Genomic DNA, 24,008 nt, shown 5'->3' with positions numbered 1-24,008 from the left:
GATGGTGAGCGGAAACTACCACAGAGAGGGCGCGGAGGAGCACCAACGTGACTGCATCTGGGCAAATCCAACAAGCCAAGACACTAATTTCACGCGACCCAACGCGTCGTTTTGTCCTGTGAGGCTCACCGTCTCGACCACAAATACTGCGGGTAGTGGCACATGGCATGACACGCGTGTATCTTTTTGATTTTCTCGCTTCGCTCCGTCTTAGTTGGCGTTGTGTGGCGGGCTTTATAATGACTATTGATCGAGTCCCTTCGTATCCTCCCTCTGTCCGCTATCGGGGCGGCGGGCCGTGAGGTCCTTCTGGTATTTCTAGATTCGAGATCAATTCGGTAAAGTTGTACACAAAAGTGTCGCCACGGTTCCTTCATATCGCCTCCCCGAGAGCATACATTCGATCAAGATTCGTCAACATAAGCTTCACCAAGCCGCGGTCCTATAGCCGTTTATAGGTGCTGTCAGACGAGTACGGAACCGTCTCCTGAAGCCAGCCGCTTTACCGCAGGGATTCGGTGCCCAGTCGAAATAGCAACTCCGTGTTGGTAGCTTGCACATTGTCACACACGAAAGGCAGAATACACTGGGTCTTCCTGTTACTGGAGTCCATCGAAACTGTTTGTGGGCGAACACCTGCTAAATTAGTTCACGTTGACGGACCATATCTGACAATGTTCAGTGTCACGATTTGTAATACCTCTAAAGACCATTGTCTGCATTACTTAATCTTCTACAAACGTCCAAACAAGTAACATTCGACACAGTGCACAACTCGTACTGAATTAACACCGAATACGGGTTGTTGTTGACCTCATCTCAATCACCGGGAAGGAGTTCTCTTGCCCAAGCTTCCACATCCACCAACCACTCTTCGGCAGCACCGTTGTCTCCGTCTCATTCTCATCGACTATACTCATGCCGACGCTGCCAGTTACCAACTCCGTATAGATTCTGGGGCTTCTCCTTATGTCCTTGACGAGAACTGGAACTTGTACGACTCCATGCGGAATGCGCTTCTGCTCAATGATGGGGTACAATCGGCCATCTAAGCACAATTGGCCATCTAAGCACAATTGAGGCCTCAAAGGCTTCAGGTACTTTGGCTAACACTTATGTATGACAGATGGATTGTGAGCGCCATTGACCAGCTAAAATGCGAAAGCTGTCTTCCATCCGGAGAAAACGTCCGGCTGTCCGCTTCCGCCATGATCGGCATGGCACACAGTCAGCCAGAAGCTCTTGAGGCCCTCGTCATCGGGTCGATCGAATGTCGCATTGAACCAATCGAAAACGGGTACCAGGAACTTAGCCCACTCAGTGGGCTGCTCGCCATATTGCAGAAGTTGGTCCAGGCGCTGGCGCATCTTTATCCAGTCGCTCCTTTCGCCCAGCAGAGTTACAGAGGGAAACCGCAGCCTGTACGCGCGTTGTACTCGAAGTAGGCCTGCATTGTTGCCATCATCGTTATGCTTGCGACAGCGATGTCGTTGTCAGTAGTCGTAGTGAAATCCGGGATGATCCAATTCCGAGTCTCCTTGTCAACGAGATGCTCCTCGACGAGGCAGGTGAACTTCCTCGCCATAACGGCGACGTCTATATCACCCGGAGACGAACTCGCCCGCATCTCGAGTGTCGTCTTGCCCTCATGGGCCACGAACTTGTTGCGCGACTCCTTGGCATTGCGAACGACGTAAAAACTGAATTGTGTAATGACCGCCTACTAAATATCATCGGGACAGAAGACAAGGTGCAGGTCCTGCTAGTATTCTCGGATCACGCTTTCAATAAAGCCGTTGGCATAAGGGATGACCTTCGGTGTAGTGCCATCGTCAAGGTCTCGGAAAGAAGTGTGCATAGCAGGCTTCGTAGCAACTTTGAAGGATACACCCTTCGCGAACTTGGAAATGGGGTATTTCCTGAGCTCAGTAGTTGCACAGGCTTTCGCTTGAGGTCGCGATATCATCAGTGGTGACGCCGACTTCTTCGGGCGATGGCTTGATGGTGACAGGCATCTCGAGAATGTAAGTAGTGGGTGTGGGTGAATAATGCAAGAAGGTGAGCTGAAATCTGTTGGATGCAGCGTTATATTGCAGCTACGCCTGGTAATAATGTGTGGTGTGTACTGTGCATGAAAGAAGGTTTGGAGGTATGTTTATACGTTCTAGATATCGAGCAGAACCGGTTGCCTGTTGCGAACCATGGAAGGAGGATGTGAACGCACCTACTCAGTCTGCGGCAGTCCCTGATCAACCAAAGAAAAGACACAAGACAGTAACAGCCGGAACAGAAAGAGTCGTAGCTGACCAGACAATCCACAGAGTCCCTGCCAACCGTTGTGTCGACATCGCTCCCAGTCATTACGCCCGTCATGACTCCCTTGACCATCCGAACCCTACTGCTACTCATTGTTACGATACGTGCGCCGCCTCCACAGTCGAAAAGCATTCGCATTCAGATCCAACGCCTGCCGCTGCAGCGTTTGCAACTCTTCTTCGATCGGATCAGACACCTCAGCACGATCCAGTGTATTCGCTTCGAGCCACTCCTTACGCTTTACCACTATAGCAGCTCTCATTGGAGATAAAAGTGGCGGCCCGTACCTCGACTGTTTGTTCGGTGACAGCGAAGTCGTAGTTGCGGCGCGTCGCCGTAGATTCCTCCCAGGCCTATCGACGCCTGACGAGCTTCGCTTGAAAGGACTGGTAGCTGGTGTGGAGTCATTGGGTCTGCCGGCTCTGCGGCGCTCTCGAATCCGTATTGCCGTGCTTGAGTTTGATGGATGTGCTGGATGGCTTAGGGGAATGTGCCCTTTTAGGATGACGACAAGTGATATCCGCAGGGAACGAGTTCTGAATGAAAGTTTACGGTGACAGAACGACTGCGATCGATACTGCAGATGCAATCATTCAAGGTAAGTCGGAGAACAAAGAGCTTGAGCTTGGCATTGTCAGGTGCGTTGCTGCTTGCTGTGTCTTTGTCGCGGCTTTGTTCGAAAACAACTTCTACGCCCAGGTGGCAAACCTCCAAGCAAGCGGGCTTGCGCCTCCGCTCCCCTCGAGACCACTTCACAATCGTAGCGGCTTGTGAGTTCTCATTAATCTTCTCATAATCGAGGGTGAGCGCTTATGGCATACCTCTCTGTTCAATACCCTCAAGACGTCACTCTTGCATATATTCACAACACACAATGGCAAACTCCAACCGTTACGATACTCTCGATGAGACCGGCCTCAGAATCACCTGCGAGATGCTCAACTTACCTTCCCAGGGAAGCAGGTAGGACATGATCGCTGCTCTGATGGCGCTGCATGAAGCTAATCGCGCCCGAGACGCTGCGAAGCGTGCAGAGTTCAGGGCTGCCCGTGATGCCGCTGCTGCCGGATATACTTCTGCTTCAGCCACGCAATCTCATACTGCCGGCACTCCTACTTTGATCAACTTTGGCGTTCTATCTGGTCCGCCCTCGTCTACTAATCGTTCAAACTTGGTGAGCCTGCCGCGAGATCACACACTGCTGGCCGTCGCCGGGTCCCGAACTCGATCGAATTTGGTCGTACAGGCCGGAGTGCCAATGTTGGGCCGAAGGGAACACTACTGAACTGGCCGAGCCTGCTGCGTGATCCTCATAAGAACATAACAATACTCCGCTTAGCAGATCGGCACGTCCAAGGCTGGTGATGACGGGGTAGAAAGGGGGTTTGACCAAGCTAGCATATTTGCCGAGTTCGGAGAGATCCATAAGTGAGGGTTTTTAAATTCGTTCAAAAGGATGAAGGCGGTTCATAAACTACACGGATGCGAGGAATATTCTACTTGTGCCTTCATGTGTCTAGTCACTACCTGTATGTGTAACCCGTATCAACTACATCCTCAAATTATCCACCATGTTCTAAGCACTTCTTTCCACAAAAAGCTGGACTAGCGATCTTCTTGTTACACCAAAATCCGTCTCTGGTATCATCTACACAGACGGTGATATTCACTAGCTTTCTGGAAAATATCATCCAGCTCCTTCCTTTTCACTCTTCAATGCGCACGAGCTTTCACCAGCAACTTCTGCCTCCTAAGATAGCTCCAATATACTTTTCTTGTCTCCGACCCCTCTCCCATACCCGACCAACTTGCCGTCAACCCTGTGTGCTCACTGTCTCTCATACCTAAGACTTTGGCTCGCCGCACCAATACCCTTCCATCAAACCATACCATGGCCGGCAAGCGCAAACACGAAGAACCTACCCCAACCCTACCAAACAGTCAGCAAGACACCACAATTACACCTCACCGCCAAAAGCAACGAAAGAAGCAAAATACACCCACTGTCGACACCACATACACCATCTCTCAAATCCTCGCCTTCAAAGCCAGCATTCCCGCCATCACAGACTGGACAAGCCCCACCATCAGCCCAAAACACATCCAAGTGATTTATTGGTTCGACGTGCTCGGCCTCAGCAAAGCAGAATGTGCCAAACGATATCCAAACAAAGATGGTAAATCCTGCTCGGTGGCGAATATTTTCAAGGTGTATAATATGTATGCGCCGAGACTTTATGCGGAGAAGGGGGTGGGATTTGTGCCGTTGGGGAAGAGAGGCATTGCGCGCGCACAACCTGTGGCTCCTGTATCGCAAAAGAAAGGGCACATTGGAGGTCGCCATGGTACTACGAAGGTATCGAGACTAGATGTCAAGCTCAAGAGGCTGTTCGAAAAACTTCCAAAGCCCACGTCACCAGCATTGCACATCTACCAAGATCAAGATGTGCGCGTGGCATGCTCAGATCGCGCTGAAAATCCAGCAGCGAAGCAAGGTGAGACCGAGAAATTCGAAGCAGCGTCTTCATATACCGACGTCTTGGAGTTCGTACGCAAAGTCAACGACACAACCTACGGCCCTCCATCCGGCTCACACATGAGTCGAGCATGCGCAGTCCAGTACTGTAAAACCGTCCGCGAAGCACTGGAGAAGAATCCGGGTATACGGACGGCTCAATATGGTCCCGAAATCAGTCCTGACACAATATCCCGCTTTACCGCTTGCATGTCGTCAACGCTTCAATCTCACTTACCTACACACGTCACCACATCATTCGGCACCTTTGAGCAGCAGTGGACTATGGTGGACCTGGAGGACCTGTACGTCTTTGCTGTGACCATGGGTGCGCACGGGGTGTGTGATTTAGTCACCGATCGGTGGGTTGAGGAGATCCAGCGGTCTGAGCCGCGTATAGTCATGGACGACTTTTTCGAATGCCATTTGTTTGACATTCTGCACTTCGGGCCCGAGTTCCTCAATTTCCTCCATGCGAACGACGAGAAGGGACTCAGGTTCTTTCTGAGTGTGCTGGTCACCCATGGCCAGGCAGGCTACGCACTGCTACGTGATACACATTTAGGGAACTGGCATAGCGATGTGAAGAAGGCTCTCATTGCAACTATGAAAAATGAAAGCGCGATTGATCTGGTCACTGCTTCGCGAGAGACCATTTGCGCGAGATTCCACCACCATGGTCCAGAAGAGCAGATTGGGTGCTTCCAAAGAGTCCCTCTACAGCCCGCAACATATGCATCAGCGATTACAGCAAAAGCACCTGCACTTCGAGCACGAATTGAGCGCCCTTGTTACGACATGGACATCGACGATGGAAAAGAAGGCATCCTCCAAATTTCCATCCCGGACTTCCCTTACGTACACAACCGAGATCCACGACACGATGCCATCATTAAGGACCCTCTATATTCCAACCCGCGCGTCTCCAACCGCCTTCAAAAACACAGGAACGGCTACATGGACGATCGCATGCAGTACGCTAATCCGAAATTCAACGCTCATCATGACGCGGCGGAGGTCTGTGAGGAGAAGCTACGAATGGTAAGGGAGAAGCTTCAGTCGTTCAGAGAGGAGGGGATTGAAGTGAGTGAGGAAGTGAAGAAGACTTTGGGTGGACCGGAAGGTTTGGGCGGGGCAGGGGGGCATGAGGAGGAAGAAAGCGAGTAACGTCCTCACCGATGTGCCGAGAAGCCCGCCGCAGCGAGAAAACCAACAGTACCTTAGCCTTGTTCTGTAGGCACTTGCGGGCATTTGTACACCCTTGCAGCCAAAAATCACCAGTCTTGTCGCCGTCGCATCACTATTTGCAGAGAGCGTTCTTTTGGTGCAAAACTGTTGGAGTTCAGTGAACTGTACGCAAAGGGAAGAAGTTGAAGATTGTACTGAGGTTGTATTGAGTGAAGCTACGAATAGTATATATAGGTGAGTAGCTGTAAACAACGCTAGTGTGACGTGGCAGTCACTCTCATGACAGGTGAGGTACGACAGGCAGGAACACCCCAAACCGTGACAAAAACAGAATCACCTCACTATAAGCCCAACATTGAGCTCTTGACAATTTTCAGACTGCTGGAGGGGTCTTAGTTGAGCCTGTAGACCTCACTGCAGTGATGGAAAGTCATTGTCAGTCTTGTGGTTGTGGTTGGTCGAAGACATATGAGGTCACCACGCGAGTTGGTACTTCTCAACTTGAGCAGCAGCTAATCATGCCTAGCGCAAGATAGCCCCGCACGAGAAGACGCATCTTTGTCACCCTGTCGCTGACATTGCACGTTGGCTCGAGTGTATCATGACTTTACTTGCGCTCTAACAGCGAGTTCTTTTGAAGCTTCTTATCTGCATTGGCTCTGCATTGGCTCTTTGCTATTGTCTTTGATTGTACTAACATAGTCTTCGTTACCTACGCTTCTGCTACTCGAGTGTCTGCCGTTACTCCTCTTTAGGTCCCAATGTCACATTGGCTGCGTTTCAGTCGTTGGCATCTGAGAGTGAAGACTCACACTCAGCTTCAGCAGCTTCATCTGTCTCACTCACTAGAGCCTGCTCGTTAAGCAGTTGCTGCGTAGAAGCACACTGCTCCAGACATGCTCGAGTTGTCGGATGATTTAGCCCAAGTGAAGCCTGGTAGCTCGCGCAGGGCCGCTTGTAGAGCGGCAAGGCATCTTCGTACTTGTTCTATTGATACGCGAGAAGGGCCAGGTTGCGCACGCTCGTCAGCGTCTCTGGGTACTTCTTGCCTAGCACCTCTCGATGCATCTGCTCGGCGTCTGCGTACTTTCCCTGGCGGTTTAGTACCAGTGCTAGGTTGTTCATGCTTGTCAGTGTGTGCGGGTGCCTCTTGCCCGACACCTCCTCTCTTAGTACTAGCTCTTCTTGATGCATCTGCACAGCCTCTGCGTACTTGCCCTGGTTGCTCAGTGCCCCCGCCAGGTTGCTCATGCTTGTCAGCGTCTTTGGGTGCTTCTTGCCTAGCACCTCTTCTTTCAGTGCCAGCGCCTCTCGGTGCATCTGCTCGGCGTCTGCGTACTTTCCCTGGCGGCTCAGTGACCCCGCCAGGTTGTTCATGCTTGTCAGCGTTGATGGGTGCTTCTTGCCTAGCACCTCCTCTTTCAGTGCCAGCGCCTCTCGATGCATCTGCTCGGCGTCTGCATAATTTCCCTGGCGGCTCAGTGCCAGTGCTAGGTTGTTCATACTTATCAGTGTGTGCGGGTGCCTCTTGCCCGACACCTCGTTTCTTAGTACCAGCTCTTCTCGATGCATCTGCGTGGCGTCTGCGTACTTTCCCTGGCAGTTCAGTGCCCCCGCCAGGTTGTTCATGCTTGTCAGCGTTTCTGGGTGCTTCTTGCCTAGCACCTCTTCTTTCAGTGCCAGCGTTTCTCGGTGCATCTGCTTGGCGTCTGCGTACTTTCCCTGGCAGTTCAGTGCCCCCGCCAGGTTGTTCATGCTTGTCAGCGTCTCTGGGTGCTTCTTGCCTAGCACCTCTTCTTTCAGTGCCAGCGTCTCTCGGTGCATCTGCTCGGCGTCTGCGTACTTTCCCTGGTCGCTCAGTGCCACACCCACCTCATTCATGCTCGTCAGCGTATCCAAGTGCTTCTTGCCCAGCGCCCTCTCCCTTCGATCGAGTACTTGTCGATGGGCCCGCTCCGCTGCTCTGTATCGACCTAGCGTCTGCTCGCACCGCCCCACCCTCTCTAGCAGCGACACTCTCTCCTCAGCATCGTACACTTCGGGCAGACCCGCTACATGCACAGCGTGGGGCAGATACGCCGTCCACGCCTCTCGTGTGTCGTGCTCTCCAAAGGGTACAACCTCTACCAGCCGCGCCAAGGCCTTGCGCGGCCAGATGGGCCACCACCCATGCTCTTTGAGCCAGTTGTGAGTGGCTAGGCGAACCAGCCGATGGACATTGAACGCCCACTCGCGGTGTTGTGCTCCCGTTGCACTCTGCTGTTGCTGGCGTTCGGTAACAAAGGCATATGCGCTTAGCGTTCCAAGCGCCTCCGTAGTTGCAAGCATCGTACTGCCCGGCCACAGCAGTGATGCGGGAACATCCTCGCCGGTCGTGCACGCCATCAGAGACAGATACGCTGCAGCCAGCCTGTTTCGCTCTCGGATTTGGCTGAACGAGATGTACCACGTCACCGCCACTGGGTTCTTGATCTGCCGGTATCTGCCTTGGTCTTCGAAGTCTTTGCTGAGGAGATCAGTAGCCTCTGTCTCGCTGCTTTTATAGATAGCGATGTAGTCGGAGAGGCGAGCGTTGTTCCCAACAACAAAAGCCACTGCCTGCACGATGGCAAGAGGAAGGTAGGTGAGGAGCGTGAGGAACTCATGGACAACCTCATTGCTCTCAAGCAGCTCTTTCCCAGGTAGACGCTGCCTTAGCATATCCTCTGCTTCTTGCTGCTCGAGCTCGCTCAGTGCCATGATGTCGCTCTCGGCCAGCTTCACTGCAGCCTTCCGCGTCCGACTGGTGAAGACGAAGGAGCCTTTGCGGCTGCGTGGAAGGTAGTCAACTAATCGGTCTGCGCCGCCTTCTTTTTCGAACGCATCAAACAGAACACCAACGTCGTCTGCATTGTCAACCACCATCAGCCACTGCCCGAACCCTTCATCGCTCAGTCTCGCCTTGACCAGCTGCTTCACGTCAGCCTCAGCGTCTGCGATGCCCGGTATGCGCAGCAGCTCGCCTATCTCTCGGTACGCCTGCTCGAAGCTTGCCTGGCTGACCACTGGCACCCAGAACACGGCGCGCATGGGGTGCTGCTCTCTTGTCCGGTAAGCCGTCTCGAGGGCAAGGGCCGTCTTACCACACCCGCCGAGGCCGTAAACAGCAAGTCGACGACAGTCTTGCGACGAGATGTGTGCATTAAGTCGAGCCAGCTGTGCCTCTCGGCCGACAAAGGAACGCGGTCTCGGCAGAGGAACAAGCCACGGCGCTGTTCTGTGTTAGTAATTTGCTTAAGTGCTGGTTACTGATGCGCATTCTATTAACATACTTCTGCGTGCTATAGGCAATGCAATCTGCCGCAGAGTAGACGCGCTACTAACCTTCGGACATCCCCTCCATCTTCTTGACCGTGTCTGGCTGCACCCTGCACAGCAGCTCTCGCGTAAAGGCAGCTGCGTTGCCCGCAGCGTGTGACCTCCACATGTCGCTGTTGTGCGAGTCCGCATAGTTGGAGATGCCGCGGACGACCAGGCACCGTCGGTTGGCATCGACGCCTGCTGCTTCCATCTCCACGCAGAGCGCCCTGTCGCACCGCGCGCCAATCTCGTCCCGCAGCTCCCCGTCCTGGATCACTGCGTTACCCGTAGCGATCCTCCCGCGATGGAAGACGAGGGTCTGCTGGTCCTCTTCGGTCCGCTGGGGGCGCTCAACGAGCTCGCTCGGATCGCACGCCGTGCACTTCAATGTGTAGTCGCCATTGTGGCGGTACGCAGGCTTGAAGAGCTTATCATGCTCGACGCCAGGGTGAGCAAACTTCCTCTTCTTCTTATGACGCTGCAGCCTTGCAAGCTGATCGTCAAACGTCGTCCTGCCCAGCTCGTGGTCTGAGGCGAGCACGCCAAGCGCGTTAGTGAGCCTCCAATCCGCGTTCTGCATCGTGCCCACCATCTCAAAATGCCCGTCGACCTTGGATCTGCCACGGTCGTGGTAGACGCAGGCAGGCTTGCCGTCACCGGGCCATCCCACTACCACGTCTCCGAGGTGGATGTTGTCGAGCGAGTCCTCTGAGACGACTGGGCCGGGGATGCCGCCCCCGATCCCCACGAGCACCGCCATGCGGATGTTGCGAAACGTCTTGAACATCGACCCCGTCAAGCGCCCGGCATTGACGTTGCCCGTCTCGCCAGGCGGACAGGTCGCGACGACGACTGCATGGCCGCTGATCGAGCCGCAGATGTACGTGTTCTCGTCGTAGTGCGTGTCGTACGGCGGGACGGGGTGCTCTTCGTCGAGCATCAGGCGGGCAGGCAGCAGCTCGAGGTCTGCGACGGCGCAGATCCACGCCACGTGGTAGTCATCGCAGGTGCGCTGCCTGTCGCTGGCGGCCATTGTCGTGTGAGTGCAGATACAATGCAGGCAGAAGATGCCGCGCTGTAGAGGAAGCTGTTATCACCCCTCACAGTTGAGTGCGCAAAGGAAGGCATTGTCGCCTCGGCCTGATTGCCGTGTCTCTGCCTCAGCCTGGTCGGCGTGCCCTCGCCAGGCTGAGGAGGCGTCGCATTGGTACACGAAGCGATGGCACTGAGCCGCCAGGGAAAGTACGCAGACGCCGAGCAGATGCACCGAGACACGCTGGCACTGAGAGGAGAGGTGTCTGGCACAGAGCACCCAGAGACGCTGACAAGCATAAGCAATCCAGCCTTTCTTGCGCATTGACAGAACAAGTACGAAGACGCCTTGCCGCTCTACAAACGGGCCTGCGCAGGCTATCAGGCTACGCTTGGGCTAAATCATCCAACAACTCAAGCCTGTCTAGAGCAGTGTGCTTTTACGCAGGAACTGCTCGACGAGGAGGCTTTACTTAACAGGAGATATGAAGCTGCAGAAGCTCAGTCTGAGTCTTCACTCTCAGATGTCAACGACTCAAGCGCAGTGGAGGTGACGTTGAGGCCTAAAGAGGAGTATGGCAGACATTAGCGTAGCGGAAGCGTAAGCAGTAAACACTGTATTTAGGCAGTGTAGGATACCAGCAGAGAGACAATGTAGATAGAAAGCTTTACAGGGGCTTGCTATCAGAAAGCAAGTAAGGTGACAAATTACCCAAGCCACCTACAACATCAGCTAGGGTGATGAAGATCCATCTCGTTGAGTATAGAGAGCCATCGTGTGCGTAGGGGAATAAGACGCTGGCGCTCCAGCCACAAAGGACTCTGCCCAGCCACAGGCTGGACTGCGCTGACTTGGTCAACTATAACGCAATTTAGGTTACAGTGCGATGAGGATGCGAGACGTGCGGGGCTGTTTTGCGCTAGGCAGGATTAGCTGTCGCTCAAGTCAAGAAGTACCAACGCGTGTGTCAAGCTCGCATATGTCTTCGTGCGGCAGCAAACACAAGGCTAGCAATGACTTTCTAGCACTGTAGTAAGGACTGCAGGCTCATATAGGACCCTCCTAGCAGATTTGAAACCGGCAAGAGCTTGACGTTAGTGCTCTAATGAGACGAATTTGTTTTGCACGAAAAGAACGCTCCTTGCAGACAGCGGTGCAACGGCGACAAGACAACGGTAATTTATAGTTGCGAGGATGTACTAATGTTTTTAAGTGCCTGAAGCACAAGGCTGGCACCAGTTGAAAGAAGATAATAGGGTGTGCGTAGAGTTTAGGCTGTGTGAAGTCCGAGTACCTGTTGATTTTCTCGTTGCGGCGGACTTCTCGGTACATCGGTGCGGACGTTACGAGGAATTGTGGCGTGGCAATTGAAGGATGACTGAGTTTAAGTGGCGGTACAGCGGTCTTATTACCTTTGAGTATGTTGTTCGACAGTATGTTCGTTGTACTTGAGTGGATTTGTGTGATTGGCAGATGTGTAACAAGGGAGAAGTCGATGTGCTCGGATGGTTGTATACTGTGAAACTATCGACCTAGAGCCAACGAAATATAACGAAAAGGTATTCGCAAATGCAACTATATAACAGAACCAGATCCATGTTTCGCTTCGCTGTCAAGATGCTCGCTCAAGTGCGCTCAAATGCAGCAATGCGGTGCTATCATTCCTTCGTATTCAGGCCGTAGTCAAATCGTAAAATGTCGTGTCCGTTCTCTCCTTCAATACAATGAAAGAAGTGAAGAAGCCTACTGCTCGTTGACAGAGCAAGTTTCATCCGCTGTATACAAAGCGCTCTCAACAGGGCAGACCTCCATCTCCTCATCAGACTCGACAGCAACGCTATCAGTCTCCGCATTTGCTACACTCTCTGTCTCAGAGGCAGAATCCTCAGCCTGCGGTGTCACAGGATCCTCCATGACGACTGCCTCTTCGGAAGCCGCTTCGAGCAGCTCAGATGTGTGCTGGAACAGACTCGAGTCGATGTTTGCAGGCTCTGTGAGATCCTCAACAACTGGATCTGCGACGACGGTCTCCTCTGGGTCCTCCTCGGAGGACTCAGAAGCACGGCGAAGCGGCTCGTCATTGACGGTGGAGGAGGACTCAAAGACGTGTGCTTCGTTGGGGTCTGCGAGAACCTCGAGCTCGGTGGGCAGAATGGTGGGGAAAACGGACGCAGTGACGGAGGAAGATGCACTTGCATACGCTGAAGACGAGTACGAGGCTGTCGGGTAGACGCTGCTCGACATCTGGATCTCGGTGACGGTGAGGGTCGAAAACGCGGTTGTCGTTGCGGTCACCGCGGACGCCGAGACCACATCGACTGAGGATACATCGCTGATCAAAGGTTTGGAAGGCAGCTGGGTGGTCATGTTCATTGACATGAAGCCCACAGCGGCGGTCAGCAGCAGGATCGCCCAGTTCTTTGGGTCTGCTAACTGGACCATGAGGTAATTCTTGAGCAGGGCGCTGAGTGGCAGTTGAGCTGCGTGAGGTCGGCTCGAGGTGTATCCGCGGCGACCACGGGAGACGCTGCGCAAATCCAAATCGTAGGTTGATGCTCGTGAACGTGAAGATACTTCTGATGGCGGTGCGGGTGACTGAGGGCAAGAGACGTACGCGTATTGCCTCAACGCTTCTTCCATCGCGCGGAAGCGTTCAGCGACAGAGTTTGACTCCATCATCGCTTGTGATTCAAGCTCGAAGCGTATTGCTTCTTTGGCTTCCTCGATCTTCTCCTCCAAGGTCGCTTCAAATCTAGCCTTGTCTGTAGCTTTCTCTTCGATGCTCTTCTGCAGAGCAGCGGCAGCAGCTTCGAAGCTCCTTTGGAGTTCCTCTTCCTCTTGCCTCTTCTTCGAAACGGCCTCAGCTGCCAGCTTCTGCTGCCGAACGGCATCCTCCTGGATCCTGCGTTGAAGCTCGGCATTGTATGCTGCCTTGCGCTTGTCCGCTTCTTGCTCCTTGAGAACCCTCTTCTCAAGAGTCTTGCGGACGTCTTCTGGGATCCAGGGTGTGATCTCGACGTCGCAACGCTCCATCTCGGTCCATGCCGCCGTCCATGCTTCGGAGCGCATCAGGCCGTTGGCTGCGTAGATCCTAATGTCGAAGCGACGTGTACCAGCACCGACGCCCTGACCTGGCTTCTTCAACTCGCGATGGCAGTCGAGGCACATGGCCGAGTCTCTCCTTGTGTGCATGCCCTCGTGATCGTCAGTCATGGTGTTTCCACTCATGCGGCTGGCACCGTCCTCGGCACCAATTGCAGAGTCATCATCCTCATCCTTATCTGCATTGTCATCCGGTGCTACGAAGTGACCGCACTTAAGCAGCCGCGGTGTCTTCAGCTCCAGGCTTTCCAGAATGCGTTCTTCGAGCAGCTCATACTCGTCTCTGGGATGAGGAATGAGCAGGCCTCGACGCATCAGGATGATGTCCTGTAGCTTCTCCTCCAGTAATCTGTAATTCTCCACCAGCCATTCCGGCATAATCCTAGCCATGAGGTCGTGCGAGAACGGTAGCTGCATAGGCAGTATTGTAACGTGGAGCAAGACAAGAGGCGCTTGCTGTGGTGTTGGTGGAGGCTTAGGGCTGTGATGGCTCCTTACGCTTCCTCTGCGTGAACCGGAGTGTCTCGACACTGGTGTCTCTGACCTTCCAGTTCTGCTTGGTGTCGCGAGGCCATATGCGCTCTTCATCCTCTCGCGGTTGCTCTCGTATGTCGGCATTGGTAGCGGAGAAGACATCTGCATCGCTCGTACCGACTCAGGGTTTCGAAATCGCGGTCGCTCCTTTCGTGGAGTGTATCGTGTGTCGATGGCTGAGTTGCCGGCGGAAGCAGGTTTGGACGAGGTGGAACCAGTCTCAGATGGCATGGCGGATATGAAGCTATAGTGTGTTGTAGCAGATTGACGCCGCGAATGCCCTTTTCGAGATGTGTATGAACTTTGGTAGGGTTGCAGTAGCTCATCACCAAACTCATGCTCATCTCGCTCAACCTCAATGTTAGATGTGTCTTCGCCATTCATTGACATGGCAAGGTCAGAGTTGAATGAGGTATCGCCCTCAAACATAGCGCCAGGCGACAGTGGTTCTCTGTATTCTTGATCCTCGTATATCGCAAAGGAAGTGACACCTTGGTCTCGTAGCTCGTCAAGTGTCGTCATAACCGATCGTGGTCGTTCGGTGCAAGCTTGTACAATAGCATGCGCAACGGGCGGGTGTCACTCAGGGTTCAATGAACGTTCAAAAAATGTGGAATCGATCAGGGATATCGTCTGTCATTATTTGGGCGAACTACAGGACATCTATGCGCTGGCTAGAAAGCACAGAGCCCAGTGCACAGAGCAGGCCAGCCTCCTCAATTCAGCGGTGTAAACAGCGTTGCTCAGGGTAACCTAAAGGGGAACGCTAGCGCGGCTAGTTTGCCGCGGACTTTGTCGAACCATCCCTGCCACAGCTAGTACTGCTGCACTCCTTCGAACAACTCACACTCACCGTTCTGTCGGTCAGAGAAGAATAGTGGCCCCGCAGCATCGAGAACCTTAGCGAGGATGAATTCTTCGAAACTTCCGAAACATGGCGGTGAAATGCCGCTCGACTGATGACCTTTCAGAGCTTGAAGAAGAGACGGACCTGGATCTTATACTCCAGAAATTCACACTGTCAAACATACGGTGACAGCGCACTTCTGCAAGAAAGTGGAGACTGGCTATGTACCTGGATTCGTCACCTCGGTATCATCCGAGTAAAGCTCTCGACCTTCACAATGTGATGTTCTCCAAGTTGCACAGACCAGGCACTCGTCGAGGTGGAATTTTGTACATGTTCATCAATCATTACTACAGATCTTGCTTTTCCCATCAAATAACGCTTTGACAAAAAGGAACACTGAACACTTAATAACCAGGCTCATCGAGACGACCGAGCACGTTTGCGCATCCGCCGCTCACCAACCGTCCCCTTCGCAGCAATCCGCGCGCTACGACGACCAGACATCAAGCTCGGCGGATCATTAGCTCCATACTCCTTGCTCTCGCTCACAGGCTGAGCACCAAAGACAGCCCGTCGCGGCGTACATCCACCACGAGTGAGCTCAGGGCTCTTGAGAATGCTCATCGGGCCAAATTCTGCCGTGCAAGATTGGCGTCGGTCCAGTGCGAGGAGCTTCTCCAGGTTGTCGTCGGGGATGTCATCTTCGCAGGTTGGGAAGTCTGAAAAGTCTGAGATGTCGAGTTTCGGGGTTGCGGGGACGGCGTAGAGACCATAGGGTGTGTCGAGCACAGGGTTGATGAGAGGTTGGCATGGCGCAGGGGTGGGTGAGTAGGTGAAGTTCGTTGCCATGTAGGTTTGGAAATGCTGGGTTTGTTGCTCAGGAGCTTGGACGGGCTGAGGCTGCATGTATGCTGTTTGAGCATGCTGCTGTTGAGTGTCGATTGGAGACTCTGCGCAGTTGATTCGCTGTTTCTTGTGTCGAGACGCATGCATCTTTCGTGATGGCGTAGCATATGCATGTTGCTCAGTACCATAAGCAGTCTCGTACACAGGCTCTTCGTCGTCAGTCCCTTCGTGCTCAATGATCTTGCGCTTCTTACTTTTCTTAACGGAGTTCTTCCCCTGACGCTTTTCCTTGAGGAAGTCCTCAGCTTCCTGTTTGGCTCGGTTGATTTGGTAACGAATGCGCTCGTTGTAGTGGTCTTCAACTTTGCCTTTTCGCCCCTTCTTCTTGCCTCCAAATACCTCAATCATAATGTGCTTGTCTGCTACGCTCATCTCCAAGTCGCCTAGGTGCACTCGTCGCTGCGATACAGTAACGCGGCGGAGTGCGGCCTGTTTCTTGTGCGAGTCGTCCTGGTGAGCTTCATACATGCAATGAGCCAAGTATGTAAGCGTGCGCTCATGAGGTTTCTGCTGATCCCGCTCGTAATCGGCATGGAAGGGATAGTTGTGCCATCGCGGTGTAAGTCGAAGCTTGCCCTTGGAAGCTGCCTTAATGAAGCGTTCCAATTCATATCGAGCAGGAACATCCACCATGGAGAACGCTGCTTTACCATTGGGCTCGAGTGGCATGTCGAGGCGTGTATCCAAGCGTACATCAGCTACTTGACACACTTGCTCGAAGTCAAGGAACTGCTCCATGCAGTATAAATGAGCGTAGGCTGCGCAGTCATATGGGTCTACATCCCCCCCATACATGTAATGTTTCTCGTCGAAAGCAACGCGATACTCACCAGTGCTGATGGTTCCTTCGACGTATCGCTGGATCGGGCAGTCCCTAAAAGCGCACTTGGAATGCTGTTTTGATCCGTAGCGTCGACCCTGGTCAGCTGGCATCTTCTGGATCCAGATAACGAGACGCTTCTGGTCGTCACATGGGTAGTTCATGATGTACTCCTTGATTTTCCGGGTAGACATCGGTGCCTCTGTTAGGAAATCCACGTTTTCGTACTGGGTGTACGTGAATGTGTGTTTGCCAGAGCCCCAGGTGCCAAGTGGCAGCGGCTTGTATACATAGTTGTTCTTCCAGTTATTGATCTTCGCAGTCCGTGTGTCACCCTCTGTGTTGGTGTTGGTACGGATCCAAGGTTTCGCGTCAACCTTCTTAGGTTTCTCGCCTGGGAGATACTTTACTGGTTCAGATGGAGTTGCGGTGGAAGTGCTGGCAGAGTTTACAGAATCTTTGCGGGGTTGCTTCCGGGTCTCTCGCTTGGATATCATTGTAGTATTCGTCTCAGTATCACGATAGTCTTCGTCCGAGTCCGAATCCGACTCCTGTTGCTCTTGTTGTGCAGGCTCTTCAGTGTAGATAGGAGCCTTGATGTTCGTTTCTAACGATGGAGCGGTTTCGATTGTGAGGGCTTGCGTTGCCGCAACAGCTTGTGGTTGTTTTACAGGGTATGTTGCGAATTGCATCGTGGTGTCATTGTAGGACGATGCTTCGACTGGCACGTAGCCTGTGTGTACTGTAGGCAATGCTGTGACATTAGCAGGTAGCGTCCAAAACTCGATTGGGTTTCCATACGGGTTCGAGGGGTATTGAACGTTCCCATACCCAGCGATGGCGTTGTTTCCGGGTAATGCGGTGAGACCCATCGTACCAAATATGTACCCAGGTGGAGCGAGAGCGCCATAGTAGTCGTCGAAGTATGGTGTCTCATGAGCCAAATAGTAACTCCAGGGTTCAGGGTATGCAAGGTTCTGTTGTACAGAGAATGAGCTGAGATCTGGCTTGTTGTACGCATATGGATATTGTTCAGTCAAGATGTAGGGTTGGGACAGATCTGATGGCGCGAAGTTCGTCTTCAACGGTGCAAGAGTCGGTCTGACCTCTAAGTCATTCAACGACTGACCAGTCGGCAGGCCAGCTGTCGTACAGAAGGCATCGATGTGCGCGTTGAGATCAGCGTCTAGATCAGCGCTTAGGTCAACATTGGGATTGCTGTCAAATTCGAACTCATCCTCCGTTTGTACCGACTCTTGCATGCTTGGGACACCGACCAAGCCCAGAGAAACATTGCTGTTGCGTCGAGATAGGGACCGGCCAGCATCTAGGTTAGCCATGCTGTCCTTTGCAGCAAACATTGTATAGTAGATAGCTGTATATGCAAAGTAAGCAGATATGTGTTGTGCAGGGTTGATATAGTATCCTGCAACCAGCTGGTCAATTGTGTAAGTATTCCAGGGTAGGACTGGGAACCTTATTGCAGGATGGCTGATAAGCAGGGCGCAATGTGCTGTTCAACAGGGAAGAGGCAAAGACATAGAGGATTGTGATGAAAGCGATAGATTACTACGTAGGCAGAATAGGCTTGTTATATGCCTATGTACCTGTGAAGGTTTTGCTTCTCACCTGTCTTAGATAAAGAAACAAAGCTGAAGCTGTGTGTCAAACATCCTGCAGTTTGTACCTACACCGAATGAGACCCTGTTCGACATTCCCTCGTTCACGCAATGCGGTCTTCAACTACTGAGCTTCTCCAACCCTGCTTTCAGCATCGTACGTGTCAGAGGCTTGGTGAAGAGATCTGCCACTCTTTCATTGAGTGTTCGCCCGTACCAAAATAGCACTTGGACAAAGGGATGTTGCGCACTACGTGTCAAGGTCGAAGTCGAGAGGAGGTCAAAAGGAAAGTATAAAAGACTAGCAGCGTCCATAAGTGCCGTCTTTGTTGATAATTTAAACAGTAGATTGTTACGCAAAAGACAATCTAAGACTACAGACATGTGCATCAGAAAACATCGCAGTGGGCATGCGATGCATGCGATGGTTGAACGTTTGTGAACCTGTTGAGTACGTCAGTATATAGGCTATGAAGCTGAAGATCGTACAAAGGTAGAATGAGATAGCAATCAGGAGATGTTACAAACGTTATCCACATAATGTATTTGGAACAGGTCTGTGATATATTGTTTTGTTGTTTTTCATCAGGAAATTGGGGAAGGAGAAGGGAAGGAACGTACCTCACGTATATTCGCAGCGCTTCTAGTAAGCTATTTCCAAGTCCTTTGCGAGGATAATGACACTAGGTTAAATGTCGCAGGCGGACAGCGACAGCATCATCGTGTACGCGTGATCGCACGTCTGCAAGGTGATCAGACTGCTCGATATTAAAGCAGCTGTGATACATCGCGTGAAGGCGACATTGTGCGCGCGTTGTTGTTCGGACGCGTTGGTTGAAGATTAAAGGCATCGTGGACAGGTCTAAGGGAGGGAGAAATTTGCCGAAGGCGCTAGTGACTAAGCAATGCTGCTTATCGATTGTGAACCACACCCACATCGTCAGCCTCGTGCACCATCACTCGAGTCACGCCTGAACAGCAGTTCGCGCCTCAGTCACCTAGAATATCGCGCTGCGCCGGAACAATGGTCGACCAAACGTGTGTCGTAGGTTACTTGGCATTGTTTGAGATCAGAGCTTCTTCGCGCGTTCTTGAAACGCGGAACTACGACATCTTGAATCCATGGCGAAACATGACGGCCTTCGAATGTATAACTCCACCGCGCTCCCAATGCTGCTTTGAGATCGAGAGGCGAAAGTCGATTGATGAAGGCAGCTGCCCTCCCTTGGCAGCTTCGAGTTGAGGATGCTTCTAGACTCGTCACCTTCTTGACTACCTCAAACCTCAAGATTGCGGAGGGATCATTTTCAAAGCAGGCAATCCGAAGTATGTCACCTAAGTGATCCAGTAATTGTCACTGCAGTTCATTCCGGACTTGAGCCAAGCAATCCCATGGATCAACCCCACACTCTGGATTTGGCTGCATGAGGCACAACAGCGCTACCTGCCTTCTCAACCGGTGGAAAACAGCGTATTTCCAGAACATTGTTTGAGCCACCTCGTGGCACAGGGTCTGTCACGTAAATTGGAGCTCTCAAGGTCAACATGCCGGACTATAGCCCGCCTCAACTGTGTCGCTAGACATTAAACGTCTGGGATGTCTATGCGGAACCATCCAGGTTACTGGAGATCAGCCTGGCCAATGACCACTACACGTCAGACTGCTAACCCAGAATAGAGTTCAGTACCCTCTACCACATGTGCGACGACCAGCACGGGTCTCGATTCTCCGGAGGGTACTCGTTTCTGAATCCTGCTCTTAATGCCAGCAGTGCCTCGTTCTATTATACCCTTTGATCTTCTGTTTAGTCCCCACTTTACGTGGTAATTCACAAAATGGCCTCGACGGCTCAAATCCAAGAACTGCTTGCACTGGGCAAGTTCGTCTTCGCCGGGTCCATAACGCTTGTCATCTGGGCATGGCTGGCTGTAGGGCTCCGGTTATGGGTGCGATTTCGCATCACCAAATCTCCTGGCTGGGATGATGCGGCCATGGTCGCTACTTTGGTAAGTCGGACGATGTTCTTGATCAACACAGACTGACTTGAGTAGCTGCTGTTTACTACATATTGTGCCTTCATCTTGACCATCACAATGCGGAGTGGCCAAGGCAAACTGTTCAACAAAGAGGATCGATACTTGAGCTTAGTCGTACGTCACCCAAGGAAAACCTCACCTCGCATCTACTGACCAACACAGTACGTCCAACTAAGCGAAGTCTTCTACATTCTTACAACGACACTACTCAAGATCTCTCTGGGTCTCTTCTTCCTCCGCGTCCTTACCAAACGTTGGCAGACCATTATTTTCCACTCCATCCTCGTCGTCAGCGCAACCTATGGCGTCTTCTATGTCTTCACGACAGTCTTCGTGTGTGGCGACCCCACAAGACTCGCAGACAGCCTTCTTGGCTCAAAGAAGTGCCTTCCTGCCGGCTTCATCCTGGCCACAGGCTATCTCTACGGCATCATCAATGTCATTGCAGACTGGACATTTGTGCTGATCCCCATTGCCATCCTTGTTGACAGTGATATCGACCGCCGATCCAAGATTAGCGTTAGTATCGTTATGGGCCTCGGTGCGATTGGAAGTGTCTCAAGCATCCTTCGTATGGTGTATCTCAAAGGTCTTCTCTTCTCCAGTAGCGGTGCCGGCCTTAACCGTACGTTTCTCTTCACTTCCTTTATCTTACATCAAGTCAATACTGACCCACCATAGCCAACGCTGTCAAGGCTACTATCTGGGCGACCGCCGAGCCAGGAACCGGCATCATTGCCGCTTCTATCGCCCTCTTACGCCCGATGATCCGCAAGATCGCTTCAGATACGCAAGAACGCGTTTCTTCATACAAGAGTCGGAAAGCTTCTCTGCCAAGCTCATCCATCAAGTCTTCCATCACCAATTCTTTCCACACGTCTAAGTCGTTCAAGTCGAAGGACTCGGACAGCGACAGTGTAATTGCGTTGACGACGGTTGAGACGAACAAGACCTATATCAACGACAACGAGACTAGGGATGTCAAGGCAGCCAGAGGCGACAGATGGGACAGGGAAAGCACGTATGGTGGGGGCAGAGATGATGATCTATGGAGCCCAACGGTGACGGTGGGCAAGGCGAGCGTACAGAAGGTTATTAATGTGCAGATGATTAATGGGAGAGGCAGTCCAGCACCACAGCTTCAGGGGAGGCGGTACATCTAGACATGAGAAGCGGCTCGAGTGTGTTGATGAGGTCACGTATCACATACATGTAATGTCGGTTGTGGTTTGGCGTTTTGGTATACCCAGGTAATATAGACATGGGGAGAGGCTGGCACTCATCTGCCTTGTCAGAAGTAGTATCGTTGAATGCATCATCAAACTATCAGTCAGCCAGTTATCCCTATACCCGTAACACTGAACAGACAAAATTGCTCATACAGTGGTGCGATGCTTTGAAAGATAACTATGATGATTGTCAAGGCGACAAGATAAGGCTGCAAGTGCGGGATCCGAAGCTGGGGTCACTAAGGAACATCGGAACGAGCTGGCCGCAGCTCCTCCAACACCCGTCTTAGCCCCGTTCCCTACCATGACATAATTGCCGTGCCTACAACACAATGCGTCCTTTGCCGCAAGGGACAGCATGTGGAAACCGTCAGTCCGTCTCTCTGCAGCCACTGGAAGGCCTCCCATTGCCCGCCTCACCTGCAATCGCGCCCCGAGCAGCTCCTCCAGCTCTTCCAGCTCCTCGTGGATAGGTCGGCCCGCCCGCCAGCGACGCTGCTTCCACGAGTACTTCGTCACCCACATTCCCTCGTCCTCGCTGCACCCAGACTCAGGGTCCAAACTCAACCACAAGCTTCCGCGCGACAAGAGCACTCCCCATGAGACAAAAGGAGACAGCCGCTCGCCGGCTGCTGTTGTGGGCGCAAACCGCGACATGACAGTAGTCCGGATACCGCTGAAGAGCGCGAAACACCACTTCGGTGTCTCGCTGTCACGGGGCTCGCGGCCATACAACGAAGATGCTTTTCAAGCTGGCACCATTGAGGTTCCAGCCTTCGCCAAACGGCGCCCAATGTCCCTCACACGGAAGGGCGGGGCTGCAAATGAGGTCACACCTGCCGACAGCGCGAGTGGAGATCCCCAGGTCTTCTACTTCGGCGTGTTCGATGGACACGGTGGTGCAGTGTGCTCTGGCTTCCTGAGAGAGCAGCTGCACGACTACCTCGAGAAGGCGACACAGCAGTTCGAGCTACAGAGCAGCTTGCAGAGGGCTGGGCCTTCGCTACCGGGCAGCATGCAGGACCCTAATACAACACCCAAGAGTCGACAGGCGAAAGACAAAGAGAGCTTAGAAGCTATACAAACACACACGCCGCCAGGCACAGAGAAGATGCAGCCACCGAACGGCAAGGACCGAGGCGACCTACCTAGCAGGGAACGAGATGGACCAATACCTGGCGATCCGCCCATCCCACAGTCGGACAGCATACGGAAGGCTGAAGAGATGGAGCGCCAGCTGGTCAGTAACTGGAAGGAGCTTGTTGGGGGCTACTTCAGGCGCTTCAAGCCAGAGCATTTCTCCGTGTCTGCTGGCGGTAGGGGCCATCCCCATGAGAAGGAGGTCATCTCGAAACGCCATTCTGCAAATTCTTCGATATCTGACGATACTACTGAGGGTGTTGGCATAGAGACGGTTCTGGAGTACGCCTTCTTGAAAGCCGATTACGACTTCGTGGCTGCGCAAGTAGGCAAGAAAGAGGAAGACCCCGTTCGTGCAGATAAGGCTATCAACGACGATGATATCCTCGGCAAGCCCTCGCACGCAGGTCAGAATATCGGTGGCACGAAGCGCTTCAAAGGTGGTAGCACATGCAGTGTTGCTCTTATTTCGACTCCTACGCCCTCGCCGTTCTGGCACCCATCATCACCTTCATCGCTGATCACTGCACACGTTGGCGACACGAGGATACTCCTCTGCAACACTGCGACTGGACTTGCCGTACCCCTAACATCAAATCACCACCCATCACTACCTGAGGAAGCAACACGCCTGCGCCGATTCGCCGCCGCCTTTGTGACCGACTCATTTGGTGAAGAGCGTATCTCCGGATTGGCCAACACCAGAGCGTTCGGCGACATGTCCTCGAAGCGCATCGGCGTGTCTGCTGAGCCCGAAATACGTCGCGTTGAGCTCTCACCTGCCGAATATTCGTTCATGGTTCTGTGCTCTGACGGCGTTTGCGGTCATCTCTCTGACCAGGAGATTGTCGATATCGTTAAGGAAGCCAAGACTCCTGACCAGGCTGCTAGAGACCTCACGGGCTTTGCGGTCGAGACGTCGACGGGGAGTGAGGGTGCAGACAACGCGACTGGGCTGGTCGTCAGGTTAGGCGGGTGGGAGAGAAGGGGTGAAGGAGGGTTGGGCAGCTTGGGCACAAAAGAGATGCGTGACTGGAGGAAGGAAGAATCCAACGATCCGCGACGAGGGAGGACATGAGCGTCACGATGCTGATCACTTAGGATAGTTCACATCTTCTGGTCCTGTCCATCATGCAGCAGTACGGTCTGAACGTTTGGGAAGCTTAGCGTGTTTGCATAGCTGGCGTTGTCGCGTGCACTTGATTGTACATACTACCTACAGGTCTCCTAGCATTCTCATGTATCTCTTCACCTACATCATCCCAATACTTCAGACTTGCACACGAGTTCCTAAACGTCCGGACTAGACGTATGTGGTGATACTGCGCGCCTATGGTCCAATTATAGAGCCATGATTGGCATTGCGGCAGCCACACGCGT

General features: G+C 52.8%; 7 protein-coding genes across 7 annotated transcripts; 3 read left to right on the top strand and 4 right to left on the bottom strand.

Annotated features, from left to right (window-relative positions):
- Nucleotides 1-1,151: 1,151 nt before the first annotated feature.
- BU25DRAFT_460701 (uncharacterized protein) lies at nucleotides 1,152-1,585 on the bottom strand (the record flags this gene model as incomplete). The annotated part of the gene is made up of 2 exons (XM_033710379.1): nucleotides 1,152-1,383; nucleotides 1,437-1,585. The coding sequence occupies 2 exons, from the start codon at nucleotides 1,583-1,585 to the stop codon at nucleotides 1,152-1,154; spliced, it is 381 nt and encodes a 126-aa protein (XP_033559050.1).
- A 2,622-nt stretch (nucleotides 1,586-4,207) lies between these two features.
- Nucleotides 4,208-6,202, top strand: BU25DRAFT_493203 (uncharacterized protein; the record flags this gene model as incomplete). Its single annotated transcript, XM_033711697.1, has 1 exon — nucleotides 4,208-6,202. One exon carries the CDS (start codon nucleotides 4,208-4,210, stop codon nucleotides 5,996-5,998), a length of 1,791 nt encoding a protein of 596 aa, XP_033559049.1. The 3' UTR covers nucleotides 5,999-6,202.
- An 804-nt stretch (nucleotides 6,203-7,006) lies between these two features.
- On the bottom strand, nucleotides 7,007-10,391 carry BU25DRAFT_460699 (kinesin light chain; the record flags this gene model as incomplete). The annotated part of the gene is made up of 2 exons (XM_033710378.1): nucleotides 7,007-9,270; nucleotides 9,383-10,391. 2 exons carry the CDS (start codon nucleotides 10,389-10,391, stop codon nucleotides 7,007-7,009), a joined length of 3,273 nt encoding a protein of 1,090 aa, XP_033559048.1.
- Nucleotides 10,392-11,923: 1,532 nt separating this feature from the next.
- Nucleotides 11,924-14,641, bottom strand: BU25DRAFT_397909 (uncharacterized protein). Its single transcript, XM_033704892.1, has 2 exons — nucleotides 13,006-14,641; nucleotides 11,924-12,918 (listed from the first exon to the last, which is right to left on the bottom strand). The coding sequence occupies exons 1-2, from the start codon at nucleotides 14,547-14,549 to the stop codon at nucleotides 12,135-12,137; spliced, it is 2,328 nt and encodes a 775-aa protein (XP_033559047.1). The 5' UTR covers nucleotides 14,550-14,641; the 3' UTR covers nucleotides 11,924-12,134.
- Nucleotides 14,642-15,225: 584 nt separating this feature from the next.
- BU25DRAFT_474335 (uncharacterized protein) lies at nucleotides 15,226-17,943 on the bottom strand (the record flags this gene model as incomplete). The annotated part of the gene is made up of 1 exon (XM_033710900.1): nucleotides 15,226-17,943. The coding sequence occupies one exon, from the start codon at nucleotides 17,941-17,943 to the stop codon at nucleotides 15,295-15,297; it is 2,649 nt and encodes an 882-aa protein (XP_033559046.1). The 3' UTR covers nucleotides 15,226-15,294.
- A 1,819-nt stretch (nucleotides 17,944-19,762) lies between these two features.
- BU25DRAFT_127537 (uncharacterized protein) lies at nucleotides 19,763-21,442 on the top strand. The gene is made up of 4 exons (XM_033700471.1): nucleotides 19,763-20,229; nucleotides 20,275-20,373; nucleotides 20,422-20,884; nucleotides 20,941-21,442. Exons 1-4 carry the CDS (start codon nucleotides 20,059-20,061, stop codon nucleotides 21,420-21,422), a joined length of 1,215 nt encoding a protein of 404 aa, XP_033559045.1. The 5' UTR covers nucleotides 19,763-20,058; the 3' UTR covers nucleotides 21,423-21,442.
- Nucleotides 21,443-21,773: 331 nt separating this feature from the next.
- BU25DRAFT_413032 (protein serine/threonine phosphatase 2C) lies at nucleotides 21,774-23,883 on the top strand. The gene has a single exon (XM_033706937.1). The coding sequence runs from the start codon at nucleotides 21,847-21,849 to the stop codon at nucleotides 23,704-23,706; it is 1,860 nt and encodes a 619-aa protein (XP_033559044.1). The 5' UTR covers nucleotides 21,774-21,846; the 3' UTR covers nucleotides 23,707-23,883.
- The last annotated feature ends 125 nt before the right edge of the window (nucleotides 23,884-24,008 follow it).

This window comes from Macroventuria anomochaeta, assembly GCF_010093625.1.
Source record: "Macroventuria anomochaeta strain CBS 525.71 unplaced genomic scaffold BU25scaffold_28, whole genome shotgun sequence".
Classification (NCBI taxonomy): domain Eukaryota; kingdom Fungi; phylum Ascomycota; class Dothideomycetes; order Pleosporales; family Didymellaceae; genus Macroventuria; species Macroventuria anomochaeta.
This window is presented reverse-complemented; position numbering and strand designations above follow the sequence as displayed.

What these genes read in the sequence shown, in the direction of transcription:
- BU25DRAFT_413032 (XM_033706937.1), top strand. Translation starts at nt 21,847, where the DNA reads ATGTGGAAACCGTCAGTCCGTCTCTCTGCAGCCACTGGAAGGCCTCCC.
- BU25DRAFT_397909 (XM_033704892.1), bottom strand. Translation starts at nt 14,549, where the DNA reads ATGACGACACTTGACGAGCTACGAGACCAAGGTGTCACTTCCTTTGCG. An exon ending in GAAGCGTTGAGGCAATACGC is followed by an intron (nt 12,919 to 13,005) that starts GTACGTCTCTTG and finishes GGATTTGCGCAG; the next exon opens with CGTCTCCCGTGGTCGCCGCG.
- BU25DRAFT_127537 (XM_033700471.1), top strand. Translation starts at nt 20,059, where the DNA reads ATGGCCTCGACGGCTCAAATCCAAGAACTGCTTGCACTGGGCAAGTTC. An exon ending in ATCGATACTTGAGCTTAGTC is followed by an intron (nt 20,374 to 20,421) that starts GTACGTCACCCA and finishes TGACCAACACAG; the next exon opens with TACGTCCAACTAAGCGAAGT. An exon ending in TAGCGGTGCCGGCCTTAACC is followed by an intron (nt 20,885 to 20,940) that starts GTACGTTTCTCT and finishes GACCCACCATAG; the next exon opens with CCAACGCTGTCAAGGCTACT.